Source organism: Drosophila kikkawai, chromosome 3R (assembly GCF_030179895.1).
Source record: "Drosophila kikkawai strain 14028-0561.14 chromosome 3R, DkikHiC1v2, whole genome shotgun sequence".
In the NCBI taxonomy this organism is placed as follows: Eukaryota; Metazoa; Arthropoda; class Insecta; order Diptera; family Drosophilidae; genus Drosophila; species Drosophila kikkawai.
In genome coordinates, this window is record NC_091731.1 from 28236931 (window position 1) to 28262393 (window position 25463).

At 40.1% G+C, this 25463-nt stretch overlaps 2 protein-coding genes across 5 annotated transcripts in view; one reads left to right on the forward strand and one right to left on the reverse strand.

Annotated features, from left to right (window-relative positions):
- Positions 1–4: 4 nt before the first annotated feature.
- On the reverse strand, positions 5–7925 carry LOC108080958 (uncharacterized). Of its 4 annotated transcripts, none has more exons than XM_070287366.1 (3): positions 7615–7925; positions 1702–1996; positions 5–1640 (listed from the first exon to the last, which is right to left on the reverse strand). In XM_070287366.1, the coding sequence occupies exons 2-3, from the start codon at positions 1840–1842 to the stop codon at positions 393–395; spliced, it is 1389 nt and encodes a 462-aa protein (XP_070143467.1). In that variant the 5' UTR covers positions 1843–1996; positions 7615–7925; the 3' UTR covers positions 5–392. The 4 variants fall into 4 exon arrangements, with proteins under 4 accessions (XP_070143467.1, XP_070143468.1, XP_070143469.1 ...); XM_070287367.1 differs by lacking the exon at positions 7615–7925 and adding an exon at positions 5745–5821; XM_070287368.1 differs by lacking the exon at positions 7615–7925 and adding an exon at positions 4875–4951.
- The window catches only part of LOC108081061 (ankyrin repeat domain-containing protein 50), a 36793-nt gene continuing 15243 nt past the window's right edge, over positions 3914–25463 (forward strand). The window contains exon 1 of the mRNA XM_017176040.2: positions 3914–4623. The gene's annotated coding sequence lies outside the window, so the exon portion shown is untranslated. The remainder of the gene's footprint in view (positions 4624–25463) is intronic.

Sequence of the window (25463 nt, forward strand, 5' to 3'; positions counted from 1 at the left end):
CGTCTGTTTTTAATTATTAGAATTTATTAGCTAATTAATGAAATGTTTTTCTAAATATAGTTTTTTTATTTATGACTTTCTTATTCAATAAAAATTGCAACATGGTCAATTATTACCAAAACAACTTAGACATATTAATTTCCTTTCCAAATGTGTTGCAATATTGATAACGCCAACATGGAAACTACATTGCCTTGTTCAGCTCGACAGCTTAAGTGCAATATCAAATAATTGCGTTTTTAAGACAAGTACCAAATTTTTTCGATCTTTTTGATAAATTCATTGGAACAGTGCCCGAACAGTCCAGATATTCCGTACTATTTAACTTCTTATAATACTTTTTAATAATCGTAGTAATTTACCAACATGAGCTGGTCTTACTTAAGGCTAAACTACTCCTTAAGTGTTTTGAGATCGCTAATGCATATGCAGTACAGCTTGTCCGTCTTGTCGTTGACACAGGTCGAGACCTTCTCGTAGGAGTCCAGCCTACTTATGGTGGTCACATCCACCTCAACGGTCTGCGTGAGATTATTGAAGAGGACAGTGGCCCGGAAGTCGGCCCGGTTCTGATCGACCTTGAACATAGTGCGATAGGTGGCCACCTCACGAAGCTCTTCGCCGTGAAAGTCCATGTCCAGCGGCACCTTTATCTCCGTTTCATGGACGTAGTCCAGTGTCAGGGTCGAGCAAACGTCACTGAGATTCCTGCCAGACAGATACTCGTTGATTCGACTGATCACCTTGGGTGCCACTCGCTCACCCCACTTCTCATTGATCCTCTTGTAGGGCTCGCAAGTGCAGTAGTGATCCGGTATCGCGGCGTCCTCGCAAGTCCTCAGTTCATCGACGGGATAGAACAGCGACTGACACTTGGGGCAGTCGTGAGCTTTGGGCAGCGGGGGTCCGCCGCCCAGCTCTATGATATGCTTTAGCGTATTGTACAGGTCGTAGTTGGAGGACAGGCGATTCTCATTCACCTGCAGGGCCTGTGCGTACTCCGGATACTGCTCACGGAACCATGGTGGCAGGTAGATGAACATCGAGGGCAGGCGCTCCTCCAGGAAGCCGCTGGGCAGATGCGTTATTCGGCCCCAGCGGGTTCCATGATCCGAGAGGAATATTACGATGCTGTTATCAAATACTCCGTCCGCCTCAAAGTCCAGCAGATACTGCAGCACATAGTCCTCCATCTTGGCCGGCATCTCGAAGCTGTCGTGACTGAAGCTGTTCGACCAGAACAGGCCAAAGATGGGCCGCTCCTGCACGAATCGGCGGGCAAAATCCCTGGCCATGTCGTAGGCGTAGCTGCTTGTGATGCGCCGGCCGATGCAGTATCTCATTGAGCACTCCTTGCACTTCCACACATTCAGGTCCGCCTCAAAGGCCTTTTGAAAGGGTCTAAGGTAGTAGTCGGTAGGCTGCTCAAGGAATCCTGGCTTTACATAGTTAAACGTATTCATCCCGGTCTCGTCCTCGGCGTAGGCAGTAAGGTAGCTAGCGTTCCGAAAGTCCTTCCAAAGGAACGGCAACTGGTCCAAGCAGCCCTTGTTGTGCCAGTCGCAGACATTCGCTAACGCCGACTCTGGCTCGTAGCCGGTCAAGATGGCCAGCAGGTTGGGAAAGGTATTGTCACCAATCTATCGCGGAAAAATCGTAAAACCTTGAAATGCATTTCGTAAAAAAATATTTTAAGCTTACCTTGTTGTATCCCATCAGTTCGTACCATCCGCTTTGAGTGAGGAACTTAAAGACCTTGGGCATGGTGCGTCGTAGGTTGATCCGCGACAGGCTATCGATCCCAAACATAAGGACACTTGGCTTGCGCTTGGCCGGCTCCATGAAGAGTCCTTCCGGCGGCGCTGTATACTGGATCAGGGTGTACGCATCGCTCTGAAGAATGTCCGACACATTGCCCAGACGGTGGCAGGCCAGGATCAAGCCGTGGACATGCAGCGGCACCTCGTAGCTTTGGGAAAAGTACTTGCGCTCCACTCTGCAAAATCAATTGAAGATTTGTTGAAAAAGAGAAATACATACAATCATTTTGGACAAGAAGGTCGAAGTAAAAGGTAATGGATTATCATAAAGCACGTTGTAAGTTTGTAACAAAGATGATTTGCTTCCCAAACAATTAAGTATGTGAAATACTTTTGCTCTTTTTTTTTACAAGAACTAGATATGCGCGACAATTGATAGTACGGATTTCCGTGTATTTACTTATCGTAACTGTCGTGCTCCCGCTCTCGCGTTATCTCCTGATAGTAGCAATTGTACTCCCCCGTGCTGGAGTTGAGGAGGTGTGTCGCGAGCGTCTCATTTATGATTAGCACATAGCGTTGCCGAGTGACATCATAGATGGGGGTCACCAGCGCCGAGTCGTTGGTGCAGGGCTCAAAGGGGTCGCGACGGAATATTGCCATTGCATCATTGTCAAAGGGGTTCACATAAGGAATCCGGCACTTGGCGGTTCGCACAAAAAACTGGGGCAGGACGGCATCCACTTCGATATCCTTTTCCGCATATTGGAAATCGGTTATGGAGCTATCTGAGTCCATGCTAGTAACTTCCTTGCTCAATATGTATTCCCGGTAGTCAGTATTGGCTCCTCGGCCTGCTAAGCACAGAATCACAATCGTGGCAAAGAGGCACAAGCCAAGCCATTTGAGCATCGGCAGGTGGAATTGGGCGAGTGCCATGGGTGCGCGGAGTTTGCAGTTAGACTTGCGACTAAAGAGTCCGCGGCCTGTCTTCCTCCATTTACCGATCGATCCAGCCCCAGGGGCTGGAGTTATCAGCGCGAGTGAACTAACTTCTAATTATCACGACGCCGGAAGCTCACATTCGCAAAACTGATACTTACACTTTAATTTCCTAAGTAACAAATGGAATCTATGAAATCGATCAGCATGTCTCCCTCAAAGTTTGTTTTAAAAGCAAATATCGGACAAGAACGGACGGTGATCGAAGGCACTATGCTGGCTACCGGTGGTGATTAATAAAATCACATGACGTTCTGCCCTTTTATTGAATTTAGAGACTCGAATAAAAAGATACAACATTCTGCCTTGCTGTTAAAAAATAAATTAATTAAATATAAATTTTAGCTATTATTATTATTGGGTAATATATCTTACGACGGCATACCACGTCCAATTTGTATTAAAGAGCTTATGCTTATCGTTATCAATGAGCTAACACCGATAATTTTCTGAGAACGACAAGTGATAATGGTAGGTCGTCAAACTGATAAATTAATAGCTCTAATTTATCTGTGATTGAGCTAAGGAGTGCGTAATCTAATAAATGTAGAAGTTAATCAATCTTTATAATATAAGCTAAGCAATTATATTAATAACAAAGAAAAATTAAAGACATATATTATTATACAAAAAATAAATTAATAAATAATGCCTTAAAATGGCTATTTGCTATTAAAAAAGAGCCAGTTGTCTTTAAGAGACACATAACTGTCCGCTCTTTTACTAAAAAATGAAAAATCGCTGATGAAGGTGAGTGGTGTCACCCGAAATAGTTTTAAAATAGGTAAGCTTAAAATATTTTGAATTTGTAACGGTATAATCAACCATTTTATATTGCAGCCCTGCTTAACGTTACGTTTTTGTTGCTGCTGTCTAATGTGGCCAGCCTGTAGAGTCACTGAATACTTCAGTTCAACTCAAATTCAGTTAAAAAATGGTACTCAAGAGCCGAAAATTAGTAAGTTTTATAAAAATGTTGAATTTGTTACGTTATCATAAACATTTAAAATTATATTTGTGCAGCCCTGCCTTACGTTACGTTTTCGTGTGGCCCTTATTTTTTAGTATTTTATCCACCACCAATAAGAGGGTATTTTTGTATCTATTCAGAACGGTCTCACGGTTTTTAAGCAAACAGTCTGCGCGTTTTGATTCGAGATATTGGTTGGAAGCCCGAAAATGTAGCTAAATACGCGAAACAAAATTAAAGAAAGCATCTCAATCTTCTACACAACTTCTCCACACGAAAATATAGGATAATAATCGCCGAATGCGCTGCGTTTCTGAAAAGCGAACCGCGGACCACGCCAAGAAGGGGAAGAAAAGAAATGCAAGATATCCTTGCCCACGCAGGATAGGTGTGTGAAGCAAACGCGAGGATAAGTCGCGTAGCAAGAAGAAGCAGCAGGCGGCGGCTGTCAAAACAGAGGAAATCCAACCGAGATAGAAGTGCATCCGAGGAATACAAAGTGAAATGTAAAATGTGAACGATGTTGCAACGTCGCGCTGCTTGCATCGCAAAGTAAAAGTAAAGTCAGAAGCAAAAGCAAGAGCAAAGCAAAGCCAGAACAAACAAAATACACAGAGTGAGAGTGGGAGCGAGAGAGGGAAAGGGAGTGTGCAGTGCGTGCGTATTGGTAGCGGTTTGTGCCTGTGTGTGTGTGTGTTCTCGCAACAAATTATCGGTTAATTTCCTTCGATTTTGCACAAACAACAAAGAGCGGCTGACTTTCGTGCCCGAAAGGGGGATGTCCTCAGAGCCCTGCGCTCAACTGTAAAGCGAGGCCAGTCACCACCACCGACACAGCCCCCGCCCTGTTATCAGGCGCTGATAACTAAGGTCACACCAACATGCAAGGAGGTAAGTGAAGACCAAGTACAGTGAAGCTGCCGAGCGGCGAATGACAAATTTGCCCAAAATAAAAACACGTTTGCCAACGCCACAAGCGGCAGCAACAACAACATGTCCAATTAAAGTTGCAGCACAGAGAGGGAGTGGGATATAGAGGGGAAAGAAGAAAGAAAAAAAGAAAAACCGGCATGCCGGCTGCTGCATTGTAGGCTGCTCAAAGTTAAACGAGCCAAGTAACAGCAGCAACAAAAAACACCTACCATTTACAGTGGCTCCTCACAAAAGCGAACCTGCTGCAGCTGCGTGTTAGTTACCCTGTTTATAGTTATGTAATTATGTACATTTGTTTGTATGTTCTCCTGCACCTAAAGATTTTTAAATATCGTAACTAAGCCAAAGCTTTAATTAGCTAAACTTCTTTATGTTATATATATAAATATTTATGTACATATATTTAGATCGACTCGACTGTTGACTGTTGGACTGTTCGACCAAATCCAAGTACCGGGTATAACAATTGCGTGTGTGTCCGTGGGTGTATGTTAGCCATAGAACTGAGCACTCGCCGCGCACTTTAAATATTTTCACCTAACTTACACACAGAATTCTGCTCGGGCTGCGGTTTTTTTCTGCGCCGCCAACTTTTGAAATGGAAATAATCATAATCAAAGGGTGGGTGCTGAGGGGAGGGTCCTGAACAATGCCACACCCTCTCGGCTCCCTGCGCTTTCCACTTGCTCCTTCCCTCTCTGTTTGCTTTTCATTTTTATTTTCTTGCTGGAAAAGCCTGAATGTATGAATGAGTTAATCAGAGAGCGAGGAGGCAAAGCGCCAAAAGGCAACAGTCAGCAGACGCATCGTCTGCCTCCGCTTTCTGGGTGCCATCATCATCATCAACAACAAACAGAACGGCAAAAACAATTGCACTAAAGTTTCACTAGAATCTGCAATGAATCAGAAGGGGAAAACCAGAAAGAGGTGGCAAAGAAGGGGCAAAGCTAAAAGTGCTCTCGCTGGAAACTTTATACTCTGCTTGGGGTTCAGATGGAAAAAAGAGACAGTAAAGTAATCCTCACATGGAAAGTATCTTAGAGTTACATAAGATTCCGCTGTATGCACTCGCTACTTACAAAGTATCTTAAAGTGGTATATTCGTTTCTATAGCCTTGCAGGGTATTATAATTTTAGTCAGAAGCTTGCAATGCACTGAAATACCTAAATAGAAGGAACGCATTATAAAGTATTACAGGAAATGAACTCATTATTTCACATCTAACCAGGTTTGCCAGCACCATGGTCTAACAGAATAACCCCTTCGTTGCGGAGTGTATCAAATGCCATGACAAAGATTCCAGCGATGAGTCTGCCATAAATTGCGATGGCATTCTGCGCTTAACGGGTTTTTTGTTTGTTACATTTTTCGACATTTACGCCATTGACGTAATTGTCAGACCCGGCCCAGACACACACTACTCAACTGAACCGAACCGGCAGTCTGACACCACCGCCCCTTCAAATGCCAGCTCCCCGTGCCCAACTCCCAGTTACAGCTCCATTTCCATTCGCAACTCGCTCCCGTCTGGCTTTTTCAAGCTCAAGAGCAGCTGGCTGCTCTCTGCCTTGGTCTTTTCATGAATTTGCATTTGCATTTGCGGCCGCCGGGTCCCGGGCTCGGGCTCTGGCCTAGGCCTTGGCGCATATTACTCGGATTTTCAGCGGTTATTTTTCATAATTTGCTGCTTCGCTCCGATTTTTCCAGCACATTTTTCCGTTGGCTTTATACACGGTTCGTTGCACTTTTGTCAAGCTTTTGCCAAAGTTTTCGGCCGAATTTTCGCCTTGTTGTCGGAATCGCACACAAGTAATGAATGGTCTGATAAATTCCGGATGCCTTGTAAACCCAGCAAACCAGGCGGGCAAGCGCTGACTGCCAATTTAGGCGAACCGCAAGCAATTAAAATTTAATTTGCACAAACCTCCAGATATCGCACATAAACCGCAGCATTAAAATTTAACAGCGCAGCAGGTCCTGCGGCCAAATTGCCTACTGGCTGGGGCCACTTTAGGACCCGACACATCCCCAACTCGGGGCTTCCAACTCTCAACTCCAACTCGTGGCAAGCGGAAATTAATTGAATTGAGACACATTTACGAGTGGCCGCAAAAAAGAGAGAAATTATTTTGGGAAGCATTTTTTGTGTGGTGGCGGGACCTGGCACATCAAATACATTTATAATTTTATTAGGAGCCTGGCTTCCCATTTGCTGAAATGACAGGCAAATGGAAGGTCCTTGGCGGTTAATACTCGAAATACACGCAGGCCAGCGAATGCACGAAGGGAAGAAGGTCAGCACAATATTAGGAAAAATGTCAGTCTAAGCGATTTTCGTTGTGTATTCATTCCTTGAAACATGTTTTTTTCGCAGTGCTGGTTGAGTCATTGCCAGCAAGGGATGCGGAGTGTGAAGCGCCGCTTAGGACAGGCCATAAAACAGCTCGTGTTTGACTATCGCGCAACCTTGTAGCCGAGTGTATTGGGTATTGTTTATACGTCGGCTACACGCTGTGGTTCCTGTAAAACCCTCACCCTTCGTCCCTCCACAGCGAGAGTGTGCTAATGACGCCGCACTTAACCCATGTTAGCCGAAAATAGGCGTGTCCAACGCCGGTCAGGTCCGGTCAGGTCAGGTAGCAAAGTCAAATTTTATGAGCCCTTGACAACTCTATAAACACAGAACGCTTATCACACCCAGAACACCTATTTCTCTCCCCCCATTCAACACTTGAGCCGCAATTTTCACACGGCTTTAATGTTCGGTTTTATGGCTGATACGCCAGTTAGATTGCTTTAAGCCCGGCTCAACGCTCGAGTCCCCTTCAGACATGGCCAGAAAATGAGAAGACAAGAAAAAAAAACAAAACGAAAACAACGAGAGCCAAGAAATATGGCAAAATGAAAGCATTGCCAAAGAAAAACCTCGCACAAAATGAAAAACTTACAGACAAACTTTCCGTTTGGGGAGAGCAGCAGGCGCTCCCCGAACTCGAGACCAAGGCGAAGACGAAGACGAAGATGCTGTGTAGGTTTTTGTGTATGTTTCTGTGCCTCCTTGAGATCTCCAAGTTGCATGTTGTCAAAATTGCTTTGACGTTTTATTAGTTTCCAAGCAGCCCCGGGCAGCCGCACTCTAACAAACCCGCCAACATCATCATCATCATCATCATCTATAGTCGCATTGCAAACTCAAAAACTGAAAATCGACAGAAAATTTACATAAGAAACGTTGAAGGATGCTCCACGGGCTGCTCCACCGGGCACACTTCACTCTAGCCGGCGCTAAAAATAACAAAAACAAACCCAAAGCCAACTCCCAATGCGCTGACCAAAGCGAAATGTGTACAAAAGCGAATGCGACTGAAACGAACACATTCGAAAATAGTTTGCGGCATGTCAAAAAGCCAGTGACCGCATTAAATTTTCCTCTCCGGCCAACGTTTTGGAACACTTCCAGGTTGGGCCGAAAAGCCGCATTACCGGGCAGCCCGCCGTTTGAATTTGATCGGCCAGCCAGCTGAGACCCCGGAGATTTACGTTCTCTCATCCAGGCAGCCTCCCTCCCTCCCTACCATTCCCCTGTACACTTTTCATTTTTTTGGGGCCAGCGATTTTCGCGGTGCTCGCGTGCAGGCTTCTTTTCCCAGGCCGGCAGATTGGTCATTGATTAATCACACGAAATGAGAATTTATTGAGGAAATCAAGCGATCAAAAGACGCCCGAGAATTAAACGGAATATAAAAGAGGCTAAAATTAGCCATTACAATAAAACCTACACATATCTAATGATTATTTGTGGGGTAGATTGGGGTAGATATATCACTTTGTCATCCCATATCCTATAAAAGAATCTTTAGAAAATTCCATCACTATTTGTAGTGTGATATCACTTCCCAAGAGTCATTTTATCTTTAATATTTCTGCTAAAAATAATTTCTTATAAATTTAATGAAATTCTCCAACAAATACCCCAATATTTTTATAAGGCATAGGGCATCTAGACATCGACTCTGTACATTGGAACTTTTTGTCTTTCCAACTTTCCGATGGACCAAATGGAGCTCACGGCGCAACTCCCGAAAATGAGATTTGTGCGCAGCTATTTTTGTGGCCATTGCAACCAGGCACACACAAAAAAGTCGGGAAAAAAAGCCATGACAAATAGTTCAAAGGCCCAGCTCGTTGAGGGATTTTTTTTCCGGGCGTCAAGTGTGTGTAGTTTGTTATTTTTAGCACAACCGGGCTGGACGCACCCAAAAGGGAAAGACACCGTGCAGCGGGAGCGGAATTGGGATGGAAGTGTGCACTACACATGACGGAGGGAATAATTAATTCATTGCATTGGCCAAACCAAACCACTTGGGCCGGCTTGGATCGGCTTCGGCTGAGTTCAGCCCAGCTCACCTCCCTCGGAAATGGGTCAGCAATTGTGAGCCGGCAGGCAGTTTCCTGCCTTTTGTCTCGTTTTGACGATCATGATTATAACGATGACGACGCCGCCCAGGTTACGTCACACGCACACGTACATAGCTCGTCCCACGCCCACAGATGGGTGCCCTTTTGGCCTTTGCTCCAGAATCAGATTAGTTTGCTTATTGCGTTTTATTGGCGTGTCAAATGGCTGCAACTTGCAGCCCAATTGTGTCTATCGATTGTCTGCCTCGCAGCCGCAACTCATTAAGGCGGATTGCCCGCAAGACGATGCCTGAGCACCGCCTCCTCCACTTCGTTGGGAGTGGGGGATCAGGCACAATACTTTGCCTTTTGTAATTCAGCTGATTATGAGATTGTTGACTTGTGTGCGCCTTCCCATCCATATGTGTGCGTAAAGGGGGAAAAGTGCCGGGGCTTGGGCTATATATACACTCACAGTGTCTGCCAAAATAATAGCACTTGCCATTAAGATGTTGTTCTTTTGAAGCACTTAAAAAATTTTACAGTTTCTGGGACATCATTTGTGTTGTGCTTTACATATAACTTTTTACTTTGCAGACTTTGAAAATAGGGAAAATAATGACTATCTTTTTCTTTGTACAACACCAAAGGAAGACTTCGTGTCTTCGATCCCTATGATCGTCTTCAGAATTGTACCTTATTAAATATTTTGTTGTTTAATTCCTCATGGTGTATGAGTGGTGAGGCTTAACTGAAGCCTTAACTCCCCATATATGTATGACCATTTTTTTGCAGCAACTGAGCTGCTATTATAATAACCCCCGCTGTTGGAGTACTCTTACTCGTACTTTTACGCGACTCTTCTTGTTATTGTGTTTTATTTACATTCCGCTTTGGCGCAGCTCTTCTTCGCCATGGTCAATGCCCGATCCGCTGCACAAGGGAGGAACTTCGGCATGAAGTGCGGTTCGAGGGGCACGAATGACGAGCTCTTCTGCCGGGGCTGTGATATAATCTGCGGTTGCCCAGCAACTGGAATAACACTCATCTTCTAAGACTTCCATGTGCGTCGCCGCCGCTGTTCATCTGTTCTGCAGCGGGCCCCCCAAAGCCGCAGACCTCGAAGCAAACCACTCACCGCATCCATATCCATATCCACACACATTGCAGCTTTGTCAGCTGCCAACAGCAGCGCCAATGGCTAAATTAAAAAAGAGAGAGGAGAGGGAGAGAGTGGGGCGGGCGGCGAGGGCCGGCGGCAAGTGCCGTTCAGTTTAACTAACGGCCTGTCAAATGGGCGCGGTGTTAGTTTTTCAGTTAGTTTTCCATTTGCCCAAAGATGAATGCCAGCAAAAACACACACACACACACTGCAGCAGCATACGGCGTCGAAATAGGAATACGAAGTACTCCTCAGAATAAAAAAGAGGAGGTCCTTTCAAGCAGAGCCCCATAATTTACATAACACTCACTCGCACTTAGTGCCTGACCTAAATTTGACAGCCGCCAGCGCCTCCACCTGCTAACGAAGAGCTGCTGCTGCTGATGTTGCTGCCAGAAAGGAAATTCCTCAGGGTCCTTTGTGTGGCGCGGTGGCAGGAGTATCCAGAGATCGCGGACTGTAATTAACTAGGGGAGCGGCGGAGGTGGGATGCCTTGGCAACCGCAAAGGTCAGGGATTTCGTGTCTGCCTCAAAAGGCGTGAGGTGAAAGCGAAAATGTTGGCAGTGCCCTCTATATACGTGGAGCTTAAGCTAAATATTCATTAATTCAGCAATTTGCTTAATTTCTTTTCCACTAGGACCGGGAAATGGTGAAAAGCCATTAGGGCACTTTAGCTGCCTAACGAAAGGTGATTAATATATAGTGTTTTGTGGTTTGTCTAATAGACACAGTCTATGACTGTTTGTATTCATAAAAGCACTACCAAAGGTCATTTAAAATAATGATAAACAGTTGAAGCAAAAATGTTAGACATTATTTAAGTGAAATGAATTTAAATGCGAGAGTTCCTTGGTCATTTGTTTTCCCAAATCGAATGTAAAAATCAAATGTCTTCGATTTAATGACTTAGATGTCTCCCTCTGCCACCATCATTGATGGCCGATCGCAAGCCTTGTGCAACATGCAGCAACATTTATCATCGCTGGCAAAGCACGAATGGCACGCCTCGGCCGTTTACGCAATGGAAAGTGTCGCCATGTATGTGTGTGGGTGGGTGGTCTTCCACTTCCTCTCTCACTCCCTAGTCTGCCGCCGCCATTTTCCCACACCCTGCCCGAGTGTAGGATTTTCCTTTTTTCCTCCCTTTGCGACAGTCTCGGGACGGCACATCTGATGTGTCCAACTCGCTATCTCTTGGATTTCCATTTAGCTTTATTGTGTAGCAACAATTTCAATTTCTATGGGTGATGCCGAGGAGGAGATCGGGGGGGAGGCCTGATTAATGAATGAATGAATACCCAAGTCAAGTGACAGAAACGTTGTTTAATTTACGGCTCCAGTCGCTGGATGACTACAATAAACAACTGTGGGGTAACCAGGAAAGAGAGAAAATGCTGACAATAAACGCTTTGCAGACCGGAGAAATCCTTACGTAAACAGCGGCTGACTCATACTTCTCCTTTCTTATTGCATATTAAAAATACAAGTTGCAGGGAATTAGTGGCACAGGCTGACACAAAGCTTTCATTGCAACAGAATATTGTTTAACAAATTTTTTACTAAGTTTTATTAAATTCTGTTGATATGTTAACATAAATTTCAATCTGGTTCCTTTTCTATTTCCCAAAGTAAAGCTTTTTTGAGATGAAATAATGGGAGTAAATGCAGGAGAAACAGAACCATTTGAGTCTGTCAACCCTGTGTGTAGTTTCAGCACAATTTCCATTGTGTGTGCTAAAAGTTTGGAGTGCAGGAACATTTCCGTTCCCCCGGTTGCATTAGCCGAGCTGCCACTTCACTTTGTCGATTGGCATTGTAATGGCCTTTCACTGCTCCAGCTGGCCGACAAGTGGCCGAAACTTTTGCCAGCCTGACCCATATACGTCTGCCAGTTCCGGGCAGCCATTTTAATTGCTTTGTTTTATTGCCCCCAATGAAGCCGTTGGCTTGGCAAGTTTATATTCATTACTTGGGAACACAGGATACCGGCAAACCCAACTAAAACCTACTAAAAACTGGCTATAATTTCAGTTGAAATTTCACTACCAAAGGCAAACACTTTGAGTCGATCGTTTGTTGCCAAGAAAAATGAAATGGCAGCCCCTCAAAATCACAGTGGCCTTTTGGTAAATACACAAAAATCGCACAAGCACTGAGCCCATTTTGCACAACGCTAATTCCAAAGCAAACAAAATGCTCAAATTGTTTACTCATTACTTTTGGCTCCCGCTTTTTTATTTATTTCCATAGCATTCCCATTACCCCAGTAGAAGTGAGGCAATCGAAGCTTATAGTTAAATGCCTTTAATCTATATATAACTATGGCAAGGCACACCGCACAATTATGGCAATAAATATATCAATGCTAATGTATGCGATTCGGGACCAACTGTTAATTAGCACTCCAATCGTGGCCACAAGGCCCCCCGCCCCAAATAGGAGGCACCATATTCCCAAAACGGCAAAGACACAGACCGACAAATGAAGCGTGGTAAAAAAAATAATAGCCAAATGAAGCGTAAACAACGAGAGCGCCAGTGCCAATCTGGCCAAAAGTTCCATGAATGAATGAACGGCTCTATGCTCTTTGCCGGGCAACGGTCGTCTAGCCACGCCCACGGCGCCACACGATTGTTTGCCGGGGTTTTACGAGCATTACCCATATGCACACCCGTGCGGTGGGGCTTAGTCCGAACCCACATCATCATCGTAGTCGTGGTCGGGGGCGGCAAATGTCAATAAGTGCACAGAAAATCTATAATTTTAATGATAATAGAAATGTGTAGTCTTTTAAACAGAAAATATTTAAGAGGAAGTCCATAAAATCCTTCAAAAAACACAAAGATTTGTTTCTCTTTTAAAACAAAAATTATTTAAAAAAGGCAGAAACTTCTTACTGAAAATGTAAATTCTACAATATACTGCCTGCTGACTTTAACCCTCATTACCATTTTTAAAGCGTTCAAGCTATTTTTCGCTGTGTACGAGGGCGACACTGTTTCCAACACTTGGGCTAATTGTTTGTGGCAACAAGCACTTGCCAGTGGCCTCTCTGTTTCCTTGGCTGAACCGACACAAACCGAAACCGATAAGCCTAATGCTGAATTGCCTTCAAACAGCTTTGAATAAGTTTTGTTTTGGGAACTGACTTAAGAATCGACAAGAACAATGGCCAATCTGTAAGGAATCTTTGTACGGAAAACTTTTCATTGTTCCTCCAGTCATAATCTTATTTGCTGTTTGTTGACTCACCGCCGAGCATTCTTCGGCGCTTACTCCACTTCTATTTGCTCTTATCTGACGGCTGGTTTTTGTCATTACACGGAATACTTTTGGGGCCAGAGCTTCCGCTGGAAATGCGCTTTAGTAGAAATTTAATTACGAAAATATTAGCACATTATTTTGGCGCACCGCACCTAACGCTCGGCACTCCCCTGGCCACAGTACCGTGTGGTGGTGCAATTAAGTGCAGGGGACCACGTTGCCGTTTTAGGCATTGGACTTCCAAATTAGCAAATTGCTGCAGCGCCGATCGATGGCGTTTAATTGATAGAAAGGCAGAGGGACGGAGGTGCGTGTGTTGTGGTGTCTATGGTCATGTCTGCCCGGTTCTCGCTGCGAGTGGAGCCAAGCGCTAATGTTGTTTGCCAAGGCATTAACATGCAACGGACGCATTACGCATACGCCACGTGTTCGCCTAACCATGTTCAGAGTGCGTTTTGCCAATTACCCATGCCGTTCCAGCCGCACAAAGTGTCAGCATAAATAATTGACTGACAGACGACTAGACGAGACGAGACGAGACGAGAGCCAGTCTCCATGGAGCTCTTTGTGATGCAAATGCAAATGCAACTACAAATGCAAATCTTATCGGGTTGACATAGTTAAGTCAACCAACTGACCGACGGTAGGCGGAAATTCGATTGTAATTATTAGCAATTTTTAGCACCAAACGAGTTTATTTACAAGCTACCACAGTGCCAGTCCCGTCGGAATACTTCATTATTCACCAGCAAGAAACTCGTTTGCAGCACTGGCAAGTCCAATTGCAGTTGGCCAGTTATCTCGCCCACTGGCCCACAGAACAGAGTCTGTTTTTGTGGCCAAATTGAGATGACAAATAAATAGTTGTTCTTCTTCAAACACAAAGAAACGTTACGGGGCGTATGCGCAATGCATTTCCTTTGTTTACACAGCACTGGCCTCTGATATCACTGCCTTTCCTTTCACTACTCCAAATAGATAAGGCTCTCTGGCATTCAGTGCAAACAACAGAGATTAATGGCTGCATTTTAATACCCCAGAGGTTTTTTTATGATCAGCACAAACATTTTTCCAAGCCAATTGAACCCAATCCAAAACCACCCACACAGGCGCCACGCTGCCACTCGGCATCTCGATTGCATTTAGTGCCACCGCAAAAAGTCAACTGCTCTTAATTGCAAAATAATTGACTTTATTTTTAGTTTATTACCCGCTCCATTATATTTTTTAATTTTCCAGAGTAACGCAATACTCGCAATTTGCCGAGTGTTTCAATTAAATTAAATGAAAAACTTTTGCGGCCAAATGTGAATTTGCATCTGACACACGACGAAGGCAGCAGGGGAAAATCTCAGCCTGAGAGAGAGAGAGAGAGACTTGCTTGCTGCGGTCACAAGCCGCAAAAAGCATTTAACCCACATTCGCCGGCAAGAAAAAAACAACAAAAAGCGCCAGCTGAGGCACCGCTGGGACTTGGTTAAGACTCACATTATGCAAAGTGCTGGCCAGCTAGCCAAAGTTACACTGGAAGTTGACTTTGGCCAAGATGGAAGCGTGGGCTTGTACAGCACGGCACACGGCACTGTCGCATGGAGGATGACGAGCTAAACAGCATTTTAATTTGCTGTTCGTTCGCATTAATTAGCCAAAGCCATGGACAAACAGCAAACCGGCCCGGAAGAAACCCAAACTGCAATTGCAACCGGCAGAGTGCTGCCAAACGAGAGCTCAGAGAAGCCAGGTTCGGAAAAATTTTTTTTTCGAAATTTGAAAGCTGGAATCGTTTGCCCATCGTTTGCCCATGTTTGCCCACCAATTAGTTTTTTTTGCCCACGTCCAGTTTTGAAGATATGAAAATTCGAAAAAGTTCGAAAATTTTCGAACTTCAAAAATTTGACTTTTTTCAAAATTTTTTTTTGGAAATCGCAATAACTTCGTTTGCCCACGTTTGCCCACCCTTTAGAATTTTGAAATTTTTTCAACTTTAGGAGATATGACACTTTAAAAAATTGCTCTGTTTTACCAAAGAAATAATGTATTGCCCACCTCCGAAAACTGAATATTTTTAGAAAAAAACGTTTGCCCACCCCTTAAAAGTTATTTTAAAGGATTGCCCATCCTTTAAAAATTAATTTTTTCGATTGCCCATCTTTTAAAAATTAATTTTAACGATTGCCCATCTCTTAAAAATTAATTTAAACGATTGCCCATCTCTTAAAAATTAATTTTGAGGATTGCCCATCCTTTAAAAATTAATTTTAAGGATTGCCCATCTTTTAAAAATTAATTTTGAGGATTGCCCATCCTTTAAAACTTAATTTTTTCGATTGCCCATCTTTTAAAATTATTTTTTTCGATTGCCCACCCCTTAAAACTTAATTTTAACGATTGCCCATCCTTTAAAAATTAATTTTGAGGATTGCCCATCCTTTAAAACTTAATTTTTTCGATTGCCCATCTTTTAAAATTATTTTTTTCGATTGCCCACCCCTTAAAACTTAATTTTAACGATTGCCCATCCTTTAAAAATTAATTTTGAGGATTGCCCATCCTTTAAAACTTAATTTTGAGGATTGCCCATCTCTTAAAAATTAATTTAAACGATTGCCCATCCTTTAAAAATTAATTTTGAGGATTGCCCATCCTTTAAAACTTAATTTTTTCGATTGCCCATCTTTTAAAATTATTTTTTTCGATTGCCCACCCCTTAAAACTTAATTTTAACGATTGCCCATCCTTTAAAAATTAATTTTGAGGATTGCCCATCCTTTAAAACTTAATTTTTTCGATTGCCCATCTTTTAAAATTAATTTTGAGGATTGCCCATCCTTTAAAACTTAATTTTAACGATTGCCCATCCTTTAAAAATTAATTTTGAGGATTGCCCATCCTTTAAAACTTAATTTTGAGGATTGCCCATCTCTTAAAAATTAATTTAAACGATTGCCCATCCTTTAAAAATTAATTTTGAGGATTGCCCATCCTTTAAAACTTAATTTTTTCGATTGCCCATCTTTTAAAATTATTTTTTTCGATTGCCCACCCCTTAAAACTTAATTTTAACGATTGCCCATCCTTTAAAAATTAATTTTGAGGATTGCCCATCCTTTAAAACTTAATTTTTTCGATTGCCCATCTTTTAAAATTAATTTTGAGGATTGCCCATCCTTTAAAACTTAATTTTAACGATTGCCCATCCTTTAAAAATTAATTTTGAGGATTGCCCATCCTTTAAAACTTAATTTTGAGGATTGCCCATCTCTTAAAAATTAATTTAAACGATTGCCCATCCTTTAAAAATTAATTTTGAGGATTGCCCATCCTTTAAAACTTAATTTTTTCGATTGCCCATCTTTTAAAATTAATTTTGAGGATTGCCCATCCTTTAAAACTTAATTTTAACGATTGCCCATCCTTTAAAAATTAATTTTGAGGATTGCCCATCCTTTAAAACTTAATTTTTTCGATTGCCCATCTTTTAAAATTATTTTTTTCGATTGCCCACCCCTTAAAACTTAATTTTAACGATTGCCCATCCTTTAAAAATTAATTTTGAGGATTGCCCATCCTTTAAAACTTAATTTTTCCGATTGCCCATCTTTTAAAATTAATTTTGAGGATTGCCCATCCTTTAAAACCTAATTTTAACGATTGCCCATCCTTTAAAAACTAATTTTGAGGATTGCCCATCCGTTTTCACGCCCCTTAAAATTAAATAAGCGTGTGCCCACCGCCGCCCCTTGAAAATAAATAAAACACAACAAACAAATTATTTGTATTAAAAGACACATTCATTAACATTTATTTTCGTTTTATTACTAGTAAATTTTAACAACAAATTTCTTAATAGTTAATTTCTTAAAAATAACTTAATTATTTTGTTTGCGTGAATATAACAATATGGAGTGTCATTTTGGTATTTAAGGATGTACATTTCCGCCATTGCCTGCACATATCGTTGTGAACTTCCCAGGATCCAGTTATTCTGCGGCAATATGGAATGTAATGTCCGATTCCACCATCTGAAGCAGAAATAAATTCTATGGCACCACTTAAAATATATCTTTTATCCTGTATTAAAATTTCAGATGGTAATTGTTGTAATGATGCCGTTCCTGGAGTGCCCAAATATTTTGTTCGATGGAACTCCATTGCAAATTCAATATCAATAATAACATGTGGTCCTGGCTCTCTTTCCAGGATCTGTTGGCCACCACATTTATTGCATGTTTCTTCAGTTTTCTCAAAGAATTTTTTAACAAAGGAGAGCAGTACATCTTTAAGGCCAAGTTCGTCGACTTCTTCGGCATATGTTAGTTCCAGCCGATGGTGGAGAGATACATGGTTTTCACAATCATTGCTCTCCCTGGTTATATGTGACTTATGAGTCGACGAACTCGGTATTCCATTTAGAGATTGGTCAATAAAAGTGCCTATATTCGCGTCGCATTGCACGATCTGGTGTTTTTCATTGAAAAAACTTTTCAGAACCAGTCCCCTGTCAGAGTATAGGCTAGACGAAACCCCCTCGACGGCATATTTTTTAACCAATTCGATAGTTAAATTGTCAGGGGGGTAGCTATCCAATTGATCCTTATAAAAAAAGTTATCTATATACGCCGTCGTTAATATTTCCACCATAGAATCAAAGGGACAAGTATTTTTGAACTGATAAAGCTGATTTCCAATCCTGACAGGTCCCAGTACGCCACCATTACGTAATATTTCGTCCCTTTTCCGTCGATGAGGCCGATTATAAATTAATTCGACATTAGGACATTTCCTGAGATATTTACCCCTTGGCTTTGAGTTTTCAATCAATTCCATTTCCTTCTTGGGTTTAGACAAATCCACTGTCTGCGAAATATTTTTATTTTGATCGTCTTCATCGACATAAGAATTCGATGATTTAAAAGATTTGTTCTTCACCTTCCAGTTCTCTTCCTGCAAAAGGTGGTCCACTTCGCTTTCATTAAGCATTTCCTCCAGGAACCCCTCTCTTTCATTTCGAGACTTCTTGCTAGTGGAGGTTTCCTGAATAAAACCGGGAATTTTTAAGGTTTTCCGTTTTGTGGCAGCTCGCTCTAGTTTGCAGACAGCTTCAATGCAGCGAATATGCTGGACCACAAATTTATCGGCTCGCACTGGTCGGTGGAAAATCGACATGTCCGTGTTTTTCAGATCCTTAAAATATGCTTCCACCAGTGCCGAAGAGCCAACGTCATACATCGAGCAGAATTTGTCCTTCATTACGTTGGTCCACAAAACAAAATATCTGCACAATTTGATCAGAGGTGGCATCAGCTCAGGCAAATAATACGGATTCGGCCGGCAGTGGACTGAACTGCACTTTACCGCTTCTTCTTCGGCACATCTTTGGATATTAGCGATGAAAACGATAATGTCCTCGTCTATTTCCTCGTTTTCTTCCGGTACATAGTTATCATCGATATTTTCCTCATGATCCAGAGCACTAAAATTTGCGATTCTGGTGAGCAGATACTTTTCATTCCAATAGCTCGGGAGGTACTCTCCAGTTTCATCTTCTCCCGAGGATTGGCTCAGCGCAACAATTAACATAGATTTTATTATTTCTGAAAATGACTCCTTTGTATCGCAAGTTGTTGCCACAGCAATACATCTTATGTAAAAATCTTTTACATTCGGCAGTTTTCCTTTAAAGATGTTTTTCCTGCATATCATTTTAATTAGGTGGGCGATGTCAAGCCGAATGTAGCATGGTGGCAGTTCGTTCCGTTCTTTCGAAGATATGTTTTTAAAGCATGTAGATATATATCTGTTTAGGCGGCATTCATTGAAGCCCAAGCTTATTCCATTTAATAGGGCCAAAGAAAAATCGGACACAACCTCCAGTGGAAAATGTCCGGTTTTTTGTATAAACCTGCTGAGCCAAAATTGAATGCTGGCTGTGTCGTGTTTGGCCGACAGCATTTGGAAAACAGGAAATATGCTGTCGTCACCCTCCATCACAATTTGGTATAAAAAAACATAACTTGTTTCTCCACTTGGTTTTAATATTGGCAACACAACACTTCCAGTAGCGTCGACCGAAATTTTTCTTACGGTCTTTATTCTTGATGTGTATGCCTTTATCTGGGCTCCTGTGCAGTAGATGCAGAAGAATTCATCTAACCCAATATCTAGTATGCATCCAGCCAATTCCCCCTCATACTTTTTAAGGTATAAGGATGATATTGGATCCCGATCCTTGTTGATTCCCAAGTGTCTGTTCGTTGCCTCTTCACGAAGTTTGCGCAGAGTTGGTAACTTCGGAATGAAGCTTGGCTCTGGGTCGTCATTATTCATGCTGGTGGTCGCTTCTTTTCTCCATAACGCCGCTTTTTTCAAAATTAGCTCCTGTCCGATTTCAACACGTCTGGATCCTGTGCATCGCCGTTTTTTATTATGTGGAATACCGCGTGTGTCTGGTACACTTATGTTTATGGAGATGCCGCAATTCTCATCTGGCTCCATAAGGCAATGTCCTTTTAAAACTGAGCTGCACTCATTGCAATATCCCCTTATTTGCAGCCATATATTATCCACCTTTTCCGATATTTTTGCCTTTTTGAAGTTGAAAGCACATGGTAAGGGAATTTTTTTATATACCAACATGACAATGGTATCCGTCCAGTTGGGTTGCAAATAATTGCGGGATCTTAAATTCTTCTTTGAATTTGCTTTAGGGGCAATCGATCTCCACATTTCTTCGTCCAATTCCAGGTTAAAATATAGTGTGGGCAGCGGTCCATTTTCTGATGCCTGGTCGATCAGGTACTCTGGGTCCTCTTCAGGGGCTGTGTTATTTAATGTGGTGTTAATTGTGTTATCCAACTGCATTCCACGTCGTTCTTTAACCACAGTTATTATATTGTTCCTATTAATCCTGGCATAGAAATTGAGTGTTTGTCCGCTTATTGTGCCTTGCAAATAATTACTGGCTTCGATCCACACATTGTCGCCTCTAGGCTTCAAAGTTCCAGTTTCAGTAAAAATGTTAACGCTGCAAAGTGCATCCACTAAGGCGGGCACATCCACTTGTGACTTGGCCGGCATCTTTAAATTTTCACTTAGTACACAATAATTAAAACAAAACAACACACAACACAAACACTTCAGATTGAATCAACTCAATAAATATTTAAAAACCGTATACGTAAAAATAAAAGAAAACAAAACTTAAACATATATTAAACATAAACGTGAAAAATGTATTAATTAACGCAAAAAACGTACTTAAAAAATAAAAGGAATAAAAAACTTAAACATAAATTTTATTTTTATAATAATAAATAATAATAATAAAAACAAATCAAACAGAAGTTTTATTATTAATGCTAAACATAAGTTTTTTCTTATAATAAATAAATTATTATTTAATTAAATATAGCGCTTTCTAATAAAAATTATACCTAATATCTTTCTTTCCTTAAATTAACAAACATAAAATATCAAAATAAAAGTATACGTAATTTATTTTTTATATATATTTTTTTTTTTTTATATATTAAAGAATAAAATAACACAAGGAAAAAATAAGAAAAATAAAAAAAATGTATGCTAAATAAATCTTTAATAAAAATTAATTTCCTTAAATTAACAAACATAAAATATCAATGTAAAAGTATATGTAATTTATTTTTTATATTTTTGTTTTTTTTTTTTATATTAAGTAATAAAATAATACAAGGGAAAAGAAAAATAAAAAAATGCCTAATCTCTTTCTTTCCTTAAATTAACTTAAACAAAATATCAAAATAAATGCTTAAAATATGCTTATAATATAATAATACTTGCAGTTTCCACGGTGTTGAAATTCCTGTTTTATTTATTTAAAACAAACAAGATCACAACACTTATGACATGGCACGAAAATCTAAAATCTGTGAATTAAAAAAACTAATCGGCTCAAAAATGCTTGTAAAAATTTAATAAGTCTTTAAAAAGACTGGAAAAAAGGTTTACAAGGATACAAAAAAATATTACAATGACACTTTTTTTAGATGTTCGTGCAATGCCACTTCACTTAAATTTTTAACAAATACAGAAATAAACACCCAACTAATGACAATGCATGAAATTCTAATATCTGGTAAATTCACACAAATTACACAGTTTAAAAAATTCTCTTTGAAATTTTTGCAAGTCTTTAAAAAGACTGTAAATCTTGCAAGTCTTTAAAAAGACTCTAAACAAAATTTACAAGGATACAAAAACCAAAAACAAAAAATAGTAACACAGATTTTTTAGAATTTCATGCAACGCCACTTCACAATATACACAACCACTTTTGCAGCTCAAGCGTAGTTAAAATCGCGCACAACTTTTTAACTTCACCTGTTCACACAAAAAATAGACTAAAAAATTATTTATTCCGGATGTCTCTTTTTATACCTCTTATGAGTATCGAGGAGGAAATCGATTTCTAGATGAGGACAAGTGTTTCAGGTCAAAAAGTGTGCATTCCCTAATTACGGTTGCGGAAAGTACATATTATGTAAAAACCCCAAATATCGCTCAATAAAACAATACCCCTTTTGTATAGAAACAAATGTCTACATTAAAAAAAGGTACAAAATCAAGATCGGAAAGGGTTCAAACATGCTACCTGCTCAAAAATCCCCATTCAACAATTTTACGACTGCAATTTTCCGTTTATTCAATCTTGCACAAAACAGGTCGACTATTTGGGGAGAACTTTTTAAGGCAGGTGTTGGTACGAGATATTCCGGGAAAAACCAGGAAAAACAAGTGCCGATGTTGCAAACAAGTCAGACATAGTGGCGCGCGATCCGAATTACTCTCTGCCACCAAAAATTCAGTGGAATTGTTGTTGTAATTCTTCACGGATCGCTAAACGCGAGGCACAAACTTGTGCGACGATTTGCTGGCGCCTATGCGTGCATTAATCGGTGGCGCCAGCATGTCAGCCCAGACGTCCTCGTCCTTTTCAATTCGCGGAACTTTACAAAAACGATGCCACTGAAATTTGGCGTCAGTGAGGCGCAATAATCCACAAAATTCCAATATCGGGAATTTGCAACAAAAATTTGGGATCGCGCGCCACTCTGTCTGGCTCACTTTTCTAACAGAGTCGCTTGATTTTTTTGTCTGCTTCTTTCTGGTATATCTGTCTCGTTCCGACACCTGCCTGACGATTTCATGCGAAAGTATTTTATCTCTCACTCTCTCTTGTGCAAGATTGAATAAACGAAAAAAAAAAACAATCGTCCAGTTGTTGAATAGTAATTTTACAGCAGGTAGAAATTTTAATCACGTCAAAATTTTATTTTTTACCTGTTTTTTTTTTTTTAATAAATCATGTGAAGGGGTTAATATTTTCATTAAGCGTTGATATTTGATATCGAAAAAATTAAGTTTTAAGGGGTGGGCAATCCTCAAAATTAATTTTAAAGGATGGGCAATCCTCAAAATTAATTTTAAAAGATGGGCAATCGAAAAAATTAAGTTTTAAAGGATGGGCAATCCTCAAAATTAATTTTTAAAGGATGGGCAATCGTTTAAATTAATTTTTAAGAGATGGGCAATCCTCAAAATTAAGTTTTAAAGGATGGGCAATCCTCAAAATTAATTTTTAAAGGATGGGCAATCGTTAAAATTAAGTTTTAAGGGGTGGGCAATCCTCAAAATTAATTTTTAAGAGATGGGCAATCGTTAAAATTAAGTTTTAAAGGATGGGCAATCCTCAAAATTAATTTTAAAAGATGGGCAATCGTTAAAATTAAGTTTTAAGGGGTGGGCAATCCTCAAAATTAATTTTTAAAGGATGGGCAATCGTTAAAATTAAGTTTTAAAGGATGGGCAATCCTCAAAATTAATTTTAAAAGATGGGCAATCGAAAAAATTAAGTTTTAAAGGATGGGAAATCCTCAAAATTAATTTTTAAAGGATGGGCAATCGTTTAAATTAATTTTTAAGAGATGGGCAATCCTCAAAATTAAGTTTTAAAGGATGGGCAATCCTCAAAATTAATTTTTAAAGGATGGGCAATCGTTAAAATTAAGTTTTAAAGGATGGGCAATCCTCAAAATTAATTTTAAAAGATGGGCAATCGAAAAAATTAAGTTTTAAAGGATGGGCAATCCTCAAAATTAATTTTTAAAGGATGGGCAATCGTTAAAATTAAGTTTTAAGGGGTGGGCAATCGAAAAAAATAATTTTAAAAGATGGGCAATCGAAAAAATTAAGTTTTAAAGGATGGGCAATCCTCAAAATTAATTTTTAAAGGATGGGCAATCGTTTAAATTAATTTTTAAGAGATGGGCAATCCTCAAAATTAAGTTTTAAAGGATGGGCAATCCTCAAAATTAATTTTTAAAGGATGGGCAATCGTTAAAATTAAGTTTTAAAGGATGGGCAATCCTCAAAATTAATTTTAAAAGATGGGCAATCGAAAAAATTAAGTTTTAAAGGATGGGCAATCCTCAAAATTAATTTTTAAAGGATGGGCAATCGTTAAAATTAAGTTTTAAGGGGTGGGCAATCGAAAAAAATAATTTTAAAAGATGGGCAATCGAAAAAATTAAGTTTTAAAGGATGGGCAATCCTCAAAATTAATTTTTAAAGGATGGGCAATCGTTTAAATTAATTTTTAAGAGATGGGCAATCCTCAAAATTAAGTTTTAAAGGATGGGCAATCCTCAAAATTAGTTTTTAAAGGATGGGCAATCGTTAAAATTAGGTTTTAAAGGATGGGCAATCCTCAAAATTAATTTTAAAAGATGGGCAATCGGAAAAATTAAGTTTTAAAGGATGGGCAATCCTCAAAATTAATTTTTAAAGGATGGGCAATCGTTAAAATTAAGTTTTAAGGGGTGGGCAATCGAAAAAAATAATTTTAAAAGATGGGCAATCCTTAAAATTAATTTTTAAAGGATGGGCAATCCTCAAAATTAATTTTTAAGAGATGGGCAATCGTTTAAATTAATTTTTAAGAGATGGGCAATCGTTAAAATTAATTTTTAAAAGATGGGCAATCGAAAAAATTAATTTTTAAAGGATGGGCAATCCTTTAAAATAACTTTTAAGGGGTGGGCAAACGTTTTTTTCTAAAAATATTCAGTTTTCGGAGGTGGGCAATACATTATTTCTTTGGTAAAACAGAGCAATTTTTTAAAGTGTCATATCTCCTAAAGTTGAAAAAATTTCAAAATTCTAAAGGGTGGGCAAACGTGGGCAAACGAAGTTATTGCGATTTCCAAAAAAAAATTTTGAAAAAAGTCAAATTTTTGAAGTTCGAAAATTTTCGAACTTTTTCGAATTTTCATATCTTCAAAACTGGACGTGGGCAAAAAAAACTAATTGGTGGGCAAACATGGGCAAACGATGGGCAAACGATTCCAGCTTTCAAATTTCGAAAAAAAAATTTTTCCGAACCTGGCTTCTCTGAGCTCCAAACGAGTATTGCCGGCCGGTCGGAATGTGTATCAAGTGACCAATTCATGGAATTGGTAAGGGGCATTTACATGGCTCCCACGGCTGTCGTTTCTTTGAGTTATATGGCCAGCGCGCGCGAAACCCTACAAAAAAGCATAAAAACTCTGCGGTCGAACAGTGGCAAAACATTGTTCAATTCTCGCTTGTATTGGACTCAATTGTTCTGCGATAACAGTAAGATACACCAAAGATAAGGAGGTATTGCCTTTGAAAATGATTTTTGAGTAACTTGTATGGTTAAATTGATATTCTATTCTACTTGGCTTATAATAGTAGTAGTGGCAAGTCTCCAGTATTAAAAGGAGGGTCATACTCTATTTCTCCAAAGCTAGAGCTCCTTCCTATAACTTAATAATAATAATTAAATAAATATTATATATTTGAGCCTTAACTATTTCTTCCCAATCTGAAACCACTGTCCGTAAAACGTTTGTTGTCCCTCTTGAAATGTATATCAAGTGCGACCAGAACACGCGTCCGTACATGGTATGCC

What these genes read in the sequence shown, in the direction of transcription:
- LOC108080958 (XM_017175873.3), bottom strand. Translation starts at nt 2,558, where the DNA reads ATGGACTCAGATAGCTCCATAACCGATTTCCAATATGCGGAAAAGGAT. An exon ending in GAGCACGACAGTTACGATAA is followed by an intron (nt 1,997 to 2,220) that starts GTAAATACACGG and finishes TTGATTTTGCAG; the next exon opens with AGTGGAGCGCAAGTACTTTT. An exon ending in AACTGATGGGATACAACAAG is followed by an intron (nt 1,641 to 1,701) that starts GTAAGCTTAAAA and finishes TTTCCGCGATAG; the next exon opens with ATTGGTGACAATACCTTTCC.